The sequence below is a fragment of the Terrapene carolina genome, unplaced genomic scaffold, assembly GCF_002925995.2.
Source record: "Terrapene carolina triunguis isolate 2854851 unplaced genomic scaffold, T_m_triunguis-2.0 Scaffold111, whole genome shotgun sequence".
NCBI classification, from domain to species: Eukaryota; Metazoa; Chordata; order Testudines; family Emydidae; genus Terrapene; species Terrapene triunguis.
In genome coordinates, this window is record NW_020664462.1 from 17,850,177 (window position 1) to 17,862,561 (window position 12,385).

General features: G+C 42.9%; 1 protein-coding gene across 1 annotated transcript in view; it reads right to left on the reverse strand.

The window, feature by feature from the left end:
- The window catches only part of PTPRN2 (protein tyrosine phosphatase receptor type N2), a 688,626-nt gene that overhangs the window by 574,451 nt on the left and 101,790 nt on the right, over window positions 1-12,385 (reverse strand). The window contains exons 3-4 of the mRNA XM_029911620.1: window positions 10,363-10,480; window positions 1,684-1,849 (exon numbers count right to left, since the gene is read on the reverse strand). Coding sequence (XP_029767480.1) covers window positions 1,684-1,849; window positions 10,363-10,480 — 284 coding nt within the window. The remainder of the gene's footprint in view (window positions 1-1,683; window positions 1,850-10,362; window positions 10,481-12,385) is intronic.

Below are 12,385 nucleotides of genomic sequence, written 5' to 3' on the forward strand. Positions count from 1 at the left end.
AATAAGTACCTGTTGTCATATCACATAAATTCTAACTTACTGCTGTTCACTCCAATGACATTTGAGATATTTCTGATTTCGGACCATAATACTTCAATGTTGTTGTAGCCGTATTATTAGGACATGAGAGAGATAAGGTGAGTGATGTGTTATTGGACCAACTTCTGTTAGTGAGAAAGACAAGCTGTTGTGCTTACACTGAGCTCTTCTTCATTTCTGGGAAATGTACTCTGTGTCACAGCTACAAGGTGGATTTTTTAGTGTAAGATATTTCCAGGGACCATTCAAGGTGGGGATGGGAAGGCAGCGGAGGGGGAGGGGGGCTAAGTGGGTTATAGATTGTTGTAATACAACATAACTCTAGTGTCTCTATTCAGTCCATGATTTTTAGTATCTTGCAAATTTATGAATTTAAGCTCCCAGGCTTGTCTTTTGAAGGTGTTATGCAGGTTTCCTTTGAAGATGAGAACAGAGAGGTCAGATATAGAGTGATTCGCTTTGTGAAAAGTGTTCATCTACAGGTGATATGATGTTTTTGTCTTTTATCATTTGTGTGAGTTCACTGTGAAAGTTCATTCGAGAGCATAGTGATTGTCTAGTTTCACTCATATAGTTGTTAATGGGGCATACCACATGTTGTGTTAAGTATGTATAGGACACATGAATCTTGAAGGTGTATTGTGGGGGGTGTTGAGCATCATAGCAGTGGAGATATGACTAGGAATTTTGCATTTGTTGTTCTGGTGCCACTCTGAGCTGGTGTGTCCTAGTCTGTGGGGAGCTTTCTTCTGATGAGCTTGGGGGGTTGTTTGAAAGCCAGAAAAGGGAGTTCAGAAAAGATTTCTTTCAGAGTGTGGTCCCCATTGAATATGGGTTGTAACTGTTTAACGATATCCCATATGGGTTCCAGTTTGGGGTGGTAGGAGCATAAATTTATAACCTCACCCACCTTGTCTCTCCAGAATATTTCAGACATGTGACAGTTAAATAAAAAGTCAGGTACAACCTGTACCACTGTTGGGAATCACCAGAAAATGCTACTGTAGATGGTCTTGCTAGTTCTATGTATCTGAGTCATTAGCTCTTCAGGCCACGGAGGGGGGGAGGGGGGGAAGAGGTTTGTCAGCTGTGGCAGTTTGGTTTTGATACCAAGCATATCACCAGTAAAGTCTATCTTCCATGCCCGACTCTCTCTAACTCATAAGAATCTTTTTTTGGTGCACCTGCTGCCTCCAGGTTGCATTCATGCAAACAGCCAACACATTAAGACATCACAGGGTGCCAAAACATTACCCAAGAGGTCAAGAATATCTGCCAGTTTCTTCAAAATACCATATTGCATTGCATGAACTTGTCAGAGAGACAGCTTTCAAAAAATAGAGCATGTCTCTTCACTGTGGATAAATACATCAGCTTTTATGTATCTACTGAGAGTTTATTACATTAGATTTTACAATGCATTTCAGTTGAGGCATATTAATATGCAGGAAGCAAACCCTGTAACAATACAGCACATAAGAGGTAGGTTCTTAACCAGCTCACCTTTTTTGGAGAGACTACTTTTATTCAGTTTCCTATGTGTCTTAACTCAAACAACAAAGGCTGGTAGCAGGGTGTAAAGGGAGAGGGCAGAGGAGAAAGAAGGAATTAATATTAAATGCAGAAAGCATCTAAAGGTACAACCTTGACAGAAGCTTTGTCATTCTTCATCCCTGGATATAAATTTGGAGCTGCAGACTGCGAGAGAATACCTAGGTATGCCAGATATTGCTGAAGGGACTTGGCCAAGTCCACATCCTTTTCCAGCTCATAATTCCTTTCATTATCAGCAGCACTCCGCTTTGAAGTCCTGCACATCAAAACCAAGGAAAAGAATGTTACCGGCATAAATGATATACACTGAACTCGGAGGGGAAAAAAAAGTCACTACATTTTATATTTGAAGCTATAGAAGTCAGCTCTGTGTGAATGTTCTTAACAAAATATACCTACAAAGTTTTAAACATGACACTAGAAAATGTGGAAAATTTCTATATTTCAGCAAAATGAAAACATAACTCCACTGGTAAGGTAATAAAATAATGATTATAATTAATGATCTAATTGCAAATCAACTACAAAGCCTGAATCAGGACAAAGTTTTGTCCAAAGGGGAAAAATATTTGTAAATACAAGAGGCAACATTACAGTGCACCCTAAAGGGATACACAGCTATACTTACAACAGAACTTCAAAGAAGTTATTAAACCTACCATCAGAATCCATTTCTTTTCAGCCCCAATGGTGGGTCCCAAACCTAACTTGCAAAATCCCAAGATGCCATTGGCAAAGGACATGCAGTGTCCACTAACCAACCAGTAGGGCTTAAATGAGGTTATGGGATGAAATGAGAGTTTCTTCTGATCTGCACCTGTGACCAGGATTCTTATGTGATACATAGGTTACCTATTTTTATAGAATATATTTAGCTTGATTCTGAGCTCAGACTGAGCCAGTATGCAATGGTATGGTATATCTGTACATCTCTGAAGCTATTCTCATGTTCTTCACATTCTCTTTTTTTTTTTCTTAAGTCTCCAACTCTTACATCTGCCAAAAAAAAAACAAAAACAAAAACGCAAAACTCTCAAATGTGACCAAGAGTAACTGCTCTAGAGGTGTCTGTGAGTCTGCAGAAAGTCTGGAATAACAGCTCTGAGGTGTGAACAACTCCACTCATCTATCTCATTGAGATGGTAACTTGAGTGCCTAATGATGATAATTTAAATGTCAACATTGTTAACTATTTCATTCATGTAAGAAAGGAGACGGAGATTCCTGGATTTGCATTTCTGTGGGTGACATCTAATTTTGATTTTTACAAGTGGCGTTTGGGACATTTCATCATTTCCTTCCTAGTCAAGGAGTCAAGTCAAAGGCGCCCCATTGCATTCAGACTGCATGCATGATTTCATTTTGAACATCTGCAGTTCAGGGGTGTGGAACAATTTTTATAGTGGGGGTGCTGATGATGGAAACCATGCATTTGGTGTTAGTTACTACTACTTCAATCCACAGGGTGTGGCAGCACCCCCAGCACCCCTAATTCCAGCACCACTGCTGCAGTCTACAGTGAGCAGTATTTATGTGTAAGGGGACTGTTGTCCCCTTACTAAAACTCAGTGGGGTGTTTTGGTTGGCTAGCTCCCAGCACTAAAAGAAGGGAAGGGTCGATGGGAAATCAGGACCCTGAGACTGACAGTCCCCAGGAACCACGGGGAGAGGCCAATGCTCCAGGTCAGCCTGATTGACAGGGTGGGCAGGCTAATCAGGGAGTCAGGAGGCCAGGGGGTTCCGTCCTCCGTGTGAACTGGAATGGCCTGAGTCAGACAGAGTGGGGCCGAGCTAAGGAGAGAGCAGGGGCCCAAGCTGAGCTGGGGAGCAGAGCCGTGCCAGCCAGAGGAGCCAGAAAAGCAGCCCAGGAAGCAGGTCAGAGCTGGGAGCAGAGTCACAGAAGCAGCCCAGAGAGCAGACCTGTGCTGGGAGCAGGGCTGCAGCAACCAAAGCCAGAGGGGCCAGAGAAGCAACCCAGGGAGCTGGAGGCAGAGCAGCAGCAATAGTGCTGAGGCAGAGTGGTGGAGCTGGAGCTGGAGCAGTGAGCAACTGGAGAGAGCGAGGGGGACCTTGGGCAGTGGGCCCTGCGCAGGGAGACGCCCCAGCCAAGAGACCTTGCAGGCCAGACTTGGAGGGGAATCATAACCCTGACGGGGTGGGGGCGACGCTGGGAAGAATGGTCCTGCCACCTAGAGCCTGAGAGCGTGTGGCCACCGCCAGAGCAAGTGTCCGACCCGCAGCATCCCTGCAGCACAACCAGGGCCTGAGAAGGAGGCCTGGGACTTGTGAGGAACAGACTGTTAACTGCCCTGACATTCCAGAGATGCTGGCTGTGATGTCCCCATGCCACAGAGCGGGGTTATGTGTTTTCCTTTAACCCTCTCATTTCTTCCTTTTTTTTAAAAATTGATTGCTGTTTAATAAATTGTATTTGCTTTGAACTGTATGTAATGATCTGTGGGTCAGGGAAGCGACCAGTGCAGAGAGAGCACCCCAGAGTGGGGACACCCTAGCCCCTGCCCTAAGTGACCGTAACAAGGATGGGGGTCGAGCCCCCCGAGGAATCCTGGGCCCAGCCTTGTTGGGGTTACAAGGACTCTGCCACACAGGAGAGTGGAAGGGGAGCCCTTGAGGTCAGGCAGGCCTCTGGGTAAAGGAAGTGGGAATGAGGACTCAGATCCTTTTGCTAGCCCATTTCACCAGGGTAGTGTGTAAGCCAGGAAGCAGGTCCATTCCCCTGCTTACATATGGATATGACTACATGTAAATTGCTACTGTGGCACAGCTGCAGCTGCGCTTCAGTGTAGACACTCACTATAGCAACGGGAGGGGTTCTTCTGTACCTGTAGTAATCCACATCCCCGAGAGATGGTAGCTAGGTCAATGAAAGAATTCTTCTATCGACCTAGCACTGTCTATATTGGGGTTAGACTGGCATAGCTATGTCTCTCATGGGTGTGGTTTTTTTCACTCACCTGAGAGACACAGCTATACCAATGTAGTTTTCAGTGTAGACCAGTCCTCACTTTTTGGACTCACACAGGTGGAGCTTATATTGAAGGCAGAGCTTGGAAGAGTACCACCATGCTGAGTTTTATTTATTAATTGACAAAGCGTGGAAACCAGGGAACGGGTGGTCAGGCCTAGTGGTCAGAGCCAGGGTTAGCAGTCAGGAACCGAAGCCAGAGTCAGAGTTGGAGTTGGGTCAGGATCACACCAAGGTAAGGGCCAGAGCTGAGGTCAGGAGTTATGCCAAAGGTTGAGCCAGAATCAGTGTGAGGAGTCATACTATGGGTCAGCACTGGAGTCAGGAACCAGGGAACAGCACTGGGGTCAAGTCAGAGTCAGATGCCAGTATCAAGGATCAAAGTGGAGTCAGGGAACAGTGCCAGGATCAAACCAGAGTTAGGGTCCAGGACAGCAACAGATCAGAAGTTCATGCCATTGCTCAGACAACTTCCTGTGCCTCCTTCTGGCGTAGGTTGCATGTCTGGGCCAATCAGTGGGGCCAGATGTTCACTCCACTGAGGAGCTTCATGGGCAGAGCCTTTAGTGGGCCAGAGTTCTTAGAGAGCTGTTGGGTGGCAGTCACTATCTGGGCACTTCCTGTGGACATATGGGCCTAAGTTTGTGAACAGTGATCCCTCACACAAAGCTGTAGCCTGTCATGTTTATATCTAAAAATCAAGTGTCCTGCCCTTAATTCTGATCTCAGCTTTAGGGGTGGAAGTCTGAAGTAATCCCACCATAGTTGATGGAGTTACACTGGTGTAAGTGACTTCAGACTCAGGCCACATAACTCTTATGACATGCTATAGCAGGGTGGTTCGCCCCTTAAGGGCTGGGACTATAGGGTTACCAAAAAGAGGACACTGCTGGGGGGGAGGGGAGAGATGATAGGGGTGGGTACAGTTGGGGGGTTCTGGAGGGCTGTGTGTGTACTGGGAGGGGGTATTTGGGGGATGCTGGAGAGGGTACTGCAGCCTTACTCTCAGGGTAGGGGCAGTGTCACTCCATCATGGTGGTAGGGTGACTGGCACAGACCTGGCATGTAGCGCCTGCCATCGGCCAGTTCCTCCTTGCCTCTCCCCCTCCCTAGGACAGGGAGCCGGGGCCTGGGTGGGTGGGATTTGGCAGCTATGGCAGCAGCGGAGGAACCAATCAGGACGCACAGCCAGCTCTTTCTGAGCTGTAATGTCTGCTCCACAAAAATCCCAGACATTTCCTCTTGTTTGAAAAATCCGCTCAGACAGAGGGCAGAAGAGCAAAAAAAAGGAAATATCTGGGAACGCTTATGGTAACCCTAGACTAACCAAGCTTGATTACAGAATAAGGCATACCTGTGCTGAATGCATTAAATCAGGTAATTCCCTCTAAAGGGCAGCAGGTGGCTGCAATGAAGGGGAAAGCTCGGGAAGATTATGCAGACAATGGGAAAAGGCTTCTGCAGAGAAAACCTTGAGATCAGGAGAGTTGCCCCAAGCAGGAAGGTCTGGGAGGAGGAAGACCTAGGGCTTGTGTGGAGTTAGGAATGGACTTTATTTTGGTATTTTGAGTTTTATTTGCAGTTTATTTTATAGTAATAAACTTAGTCATCAAGGAGGGGTATTTTTGATAAAAGAAAAAGCATAAAAGGCAGTTTTATTGGAACAGTCCAAGAGGGGAAACTGAGGCAGGCTGCCTGTAGTGTGATCCGGTGCCATGAGGAGCCACACGGGAGGCAGCTGTCTCAATTATATAAGCCCTCAGCAGATGGCTGCACTTGGCAGCAGCATTTCACTGGAACCACAATTCCAAGAAAGTAGGGGAGAAGGCCCAGAGCCAACGCACAAGTACAGAGTCTCTGAACAGATAGGTCAGGCATGTGAGATTCTAATAGGTGCAGGCAGAACTCACAGCGTGGGGGCGAGAAAGATTATGTAGTTTACAGAGCTCTGGAGGCGTGCATAGGATATGGCAACCTGTCCCAAGCTGCCAGTAAGTCACAGCACTGCCTAGAATTTCTGCAGTGCAATGAGTTGCAGCCCCAATGTGCTCCCCCATCTCAGAACACAAATTACACCAGAGCTTGCAAGCAAGATATTAGAAGGCAACTTTATGGCTGACTTCTTCAGTTCTCGCATCCGGGAATCCTCCACTGGCCAAACCTGCAGAGTTTAGAGCAGCTTTGTGTTGCTTTTACCCAGCAAAAGAGGTGTGTGCTTTCACCACTGGTGTCAAACGAGATACGCTGACTGTGGGGACTCAGGCAATTTCTGCAGAGGGGACTATGGGGGCATTACTATAAATTTACTGCAGTTCTTGCTAGTTTCCCATGCTACTTGCTTCCCCATGTAAACATCCTGGTACATCAAAATACCCTTCTCTTGTTCCAGAACTCTACATTCTGCTTGTCATGCAGGTTGGATGTCCAGGTCAGATTATCTGAGTTAAACTACACCTGTGCATGCAAGTGCACACACACACACACACCACTCCTCCTTTTCTATCTAACTCGAAAGTCAGTCTAAAATTTCTGCCAGTTTTGAATCTAGAAAGTCAGTACAACTTCTGCTTCAGTGAGAACCAACTAATCCAAAGAGGTTCTCATCACAGAAGCCATCCCAATGATCTATCAATTCCAAATGATCCTCTCATCCCTCAGTTAATCTGCAACATCACTCTTCTCCTTTCTTCATTTACTTTAAGAAGAAAGGGAATGAAAACAGAAATGCAAGACCAAATTCTGCCCTCTGAAGTCCACTGAAGTCACTGGGAACTGCACATACATATCTGAAAAGAGAATTTAGATTAGCCCTTACAAACTCCTGCTTGTGGCAGTTGTATTAACACTCACTCTGATGACGAAAACAAATTTCTCTTTTTCTTAAGGAGATGGGAATCATCTCAAAATTGTGTTAAATACAGCACTACTTGTACTTTTTGACGACTTCCAGAGTACATGTGTCCATGCTGACGACGGGTTCTACTTGATAACGATCCAAAGCAATGTGGACTGACGCATATTAATTTTCATCACCTGAGTAAGATGCCACCAACTGACAGTTGATTTTCCTTTTTGGTGGTTCAGGTTCTGTAGCTTCTGCATCGGAGTGTTGCTCTTTTAAGACTTCTGACAGCATGTTCCACATCTCATCACTCTCAGATTTTGGAAGACACTTCAGATTCTTAAACGTTGGGTCCAGTGCTGTAGCTATCTTTAAAAATCTCATATTGGTACCTTCTTTGTGTTTTGTCAAATCTGCGCAGAGGTGAAAGTAAGCCGGTATGGTATGGTATGGTACGGTACGGTACGGTGTACCGGCAAGAGCCAGTACGCCATGCTGGACCGCACCGGCTTCCGCGGCGGAGATTTAAAGGGCTCGGAGCTCCCTGCTGCTTTAATTTGCCCCTGAGCCCCAGGGGCTTCCAGCCACCTCTGCAGTTGGGAGCCCCGGGTTGATTTAAAGGCCCTGGGACTCCCAGCCACAGCCGGTGCCCCAGGGCCTTTAAATCTTGAGAGGCCACGCCTCTTCCAGATGATGCCATGCCCCCCTCAGGACTCCAGCAGTACCGGTAAGTCCTGTAAGTTACTTTCACCTCTGAATCTGCGGTGAAAGTGTTCTTAAATCGAACAACATATGCTGGTTCGTCATTCAAGACTGCCATAACGTATATATATGGCAGAATGTGGGTGAAACCACAGAGCAGGAGACATACAATTCTCCCCCAAGGAGTTCAGTCACAAATTTAATTAACGCATTTTTTAGTGAGCATGAAAGCATGTCCTCTGGAATGGTGGTCAAAGCATGAAGTGGCATACTTATGTTTAGCATATCTGGCATGTAAATACCTTGCAACGCCAGATACAACAGTGCCATGCGAACGCCTGTTCTCACTTTCAGGTGACATTGTAAATAAGAAACAGGCAGCCTTATCTCCCATAAATGTAAACAACTTGTTTGTCTTAGCAATTGGCTGAACAAGAAGTAGGACTGAGTGGACTTGTAGGCTCTAAAGTTTTACATTGTTTTATTTTTGAGTGCAGTTATGTAAAAAATATTCTACATTTGCAAACTGCACTTTCACAATAATGAAATTGCACTACAGGACTCGTATGAAGTGGATTGAAAAATACTATTTCTTTTGTTTCTTTTTTACAGTGCAAATATTTGTAATAAAATAATAATATAAAGTGAGCACTATACACTTTGTATTCTGTGTTATAATTGAAATCAATATATTTGAAAATGTAGAAAAACATCCAAAATATTTATAACATATTTAAATTAGTATTCTAATTATTGTTTAACAGTGTGATTAAAATTGTGATTAATCACAACTTATTTTTTTAATCTAGTTAATTTGTTTTGCATTGATCACTTGAGTTAACTGCAGATAGCTGACAGCCCTAATAATTAGATATATACATTAAGGGGCATATATCATTATTTAATTGGTTTTGACAACAGTGTTCAGAACTCCTGCTTCAAGGAGCCTAGAGTAATACCCACAGAGTTAAAAAATAAAATAAATGAGAGAGAGGCAGGAGAAATGAGATCATTGCAGATAAAAAAATACATAAAAATATATTAACTAATGTACAGTATGTATTGAAAATAGACAACCTGAAAATCAACACACATTTTAAACTGGTGACATGCTGGACCATACTTTCAAGGGCTCAGCATGCCAGACGCTGAGAGCTTCATGGACTGTCATTTTGTTCTGTGTTTGTACCTAGTACAATGGGGTCCTGATCCATGACTGGGGCTCCTAGGTGCTATGATCATACAAACAATAAATAATAATAAATCTGAAAATCCGGTCATAAATGTCACATCAGTGGCTGCTGAGTACGTAGCACCTTTTAAAAATCTGGCCCTTCTTTAGGTGCTTAGGTAAGAACTGGGCCATTTTGAAAATGAATTTCCAATAATGAATGCTGAGCACCTAAAACCTGGCTCTTTCAAAAATCTGGCTTATATTGACTTACCTCATGTAAGAGTTTGTAGGATCAGGACATCAATACTTGTTTCAAAAGAGAACCAAAATTCCTCCTTAATAATTCAAAATAATTACTGACATTACAATGCATGGTAAGCCACTGAGAAACAATAGCTAGTTAGTATTATTAGGGAGAGCAATTTTATTTAACATGTACAGGCCTCCTTTAGTTCTTATTAGCCATTCAATGTATTATTGTTCAGTATCTTATTCAGAACATGCTTATATGCTAATGTATTAAGTTAAACTTTCACGTTATTGGACTACTGAAGTGCACTGTCACAATGATTTTAAAAATTGCTATTTTTAATGTTATTTGAGACTAACTCAACTGAAACTTCTATAAGCTCACTCCAGAAAAAAGTTCTCCTATGGGCAGGTTATTTTATAACTGTCTGTTATAAAGTTTCCTATTCCTCCCCCTTAAGCAGCTGGTACTGGCCACTATCAGAGACCAGATATTGGACAAGATGAGCCACTGGTCTGGTCTGGCTATTCCAATTTCTCTCTGATATCAGTGCAATCAATGGAGAGGATAAGGGAAATATGTTTGCCACCAACATTTTTCTATCCTATTAGTATTCAGATTCAAGGTGTCTGCAGTGTTCACTCATTCTCACCGCTGTTTCTTACCAACCTTTTAAAATCCTGTTGCACCACTAGTTTCTGCTCATCCTGTGGAAAGTATTTAGTGATTTGCATAAGAATTTGGTCTCCAGGACATTCTGTTTCTCCACACCTGTAAACCCACCACTATGGCACATAACATCACGGACGACTTACCTTAGTGTGTCAGATCCATCAGATATAAATGAATCAGGGCGCCAGTGGTGGATTTTATGAATGTTTGAGAGTTCCAGGGCAATAACGTGCTGCATGTAATCATCTTGCCAGGTAAAACCTGTTAAATAAGGACACACACATAAAAACAAAACCAACTTGCAAAGTTTGGCAAAAACCTGTCTTTATGCAAACAACTATAGATAGAAGCGCTGTTTGCTGAAATGCTTTTCATTCTGCATACTCCAGGAGCCAAACTGCAGGTTCCCCTGTCCTGCTGACACTTTTATTAATCAGGCCTTTCTAAGTACTCTTACAGAAATACTGATCCTGTTGGAGTGTTCTCCTCTAGGAAGACAGTGGGTGTTGTGATGAGGTTTAAGAGGAGATTATACTTAATAGAATTTTAGTGTGGCTAGACTCTAAGGTGCTAGAAGCCAGCTTTACTGTATAATAAAGAGTTATTTTGGGTTAGTTGTTGAGATGAGTTATTTCTAGCTCAACTATTGTGAAAGAGCTTTCAAACTGAATGGTAGTAAATAATGGAAAGTTACTTCTCACAGGTGATTTACTCACTTCTCTGCACCTCAGCATTTATACAATACACTGCCCTTTCCCTATAACCTCCTCCTGTAAAGCCAACCATTTAGAATGGTAAGGGGATAGTGTTTCAGTGGAAGCAATTATTGTGAGGTTTCATGTACCTCATCTGGGGGCCATTTTCTGTTATCTTTATAGTCAAATGTTATGACAAAGAGCTTTATAACAAGGATGAATTTCGTTATGGAGGTAACTTCCATGTGATTATGCATTAATTAAATGCACTGCTGATCACATGGTAATTATGCTTGGAATAATGATATAACTCCAAGAATAATTGTTATCCAATTTGTAAATTTTAGATGTTATGGTAACACTTTAGTTTGTAGAAATACCCCATGCAATTACTGTAATTATTTAATAACTAAATGTCATATAACTGCAGAGATATTCTACTTTTATGCCTTGCACAGTTACACAGAACCATAAACCTCAATAAAGGCTGTTACGAATTTACATGTACCCATTTAATCAAGTACTGTGATCATTGTAAGGAACAGTCTTGTTATAAATGTTCTCTAGCACCTATAACCTGTCCACGTATAGGAGGGAGTGCTTTCTAGTGCTTCGGGTTGGACTTGGCAGCAGTATTTCTGTGTATAACAGTTACCAATCTCACACATATAATGTAAGGCTTACAAATGTTTGTAAAGTTCAACTGAAATGCATCATAACCTGGATTCACCAAGGCATTTTTTGTGTGATCATTCATGTTAGGCTAGGGCTCCACTAGAAACATTTGCTGGTATAGCAATGTCAGTTAGGTATGTGACAATTTTGCAACATATCTATATCATCAAAAGCCTTAGTGTAGCACTTATATCAGCATAAAAGTGCTTTTGTCAGTATGGCTTATTTCACTCACCAAACCAGTATAAGCTACACCGATGAAAGCACTTTTTTGCTAGTCTAAGATGTTTTTTCTTAGAGGACAGGTTGGCCAGTACAGCTAACAGGAAATATTTTCCAGTGTAGACTAGGCATTGGGCTTCCGCGTAAGTACCTTGTTGAATATGGGACTTGTTGAAGTACAAAGTGGGGTGGGAGGTGGAGAAGTGCATAGTTACAATGTTTGGAAATGTTTCCTTGTCAGTGAAGTTCCTCTTTGGAGCTGGAAATTTAATTTTTGTTAATGGAAAGTTGAACGAAATCCTTGGAAGCATTGGGGTAGTATAAGGGTTTTGCAAATAAATAAAACTATTTGGCACATAATGGATCCATTGTCCATTTCCTCCTCCCTCTCCCATCCTCAGAATAAAATTATACACAATTTTGCTGTGGAAATACTTTATTTAAAAACATCTCTGATGTTTATAGCTACTCTAAATGATTTTGAACCCGGGGGGGGATGGGGGGGGGGGGAGTCCAATACTTTTTGAGATCTGTTGCAGCCTTTTCAAATGCAAATCCCACCTTTTCAAAAGCT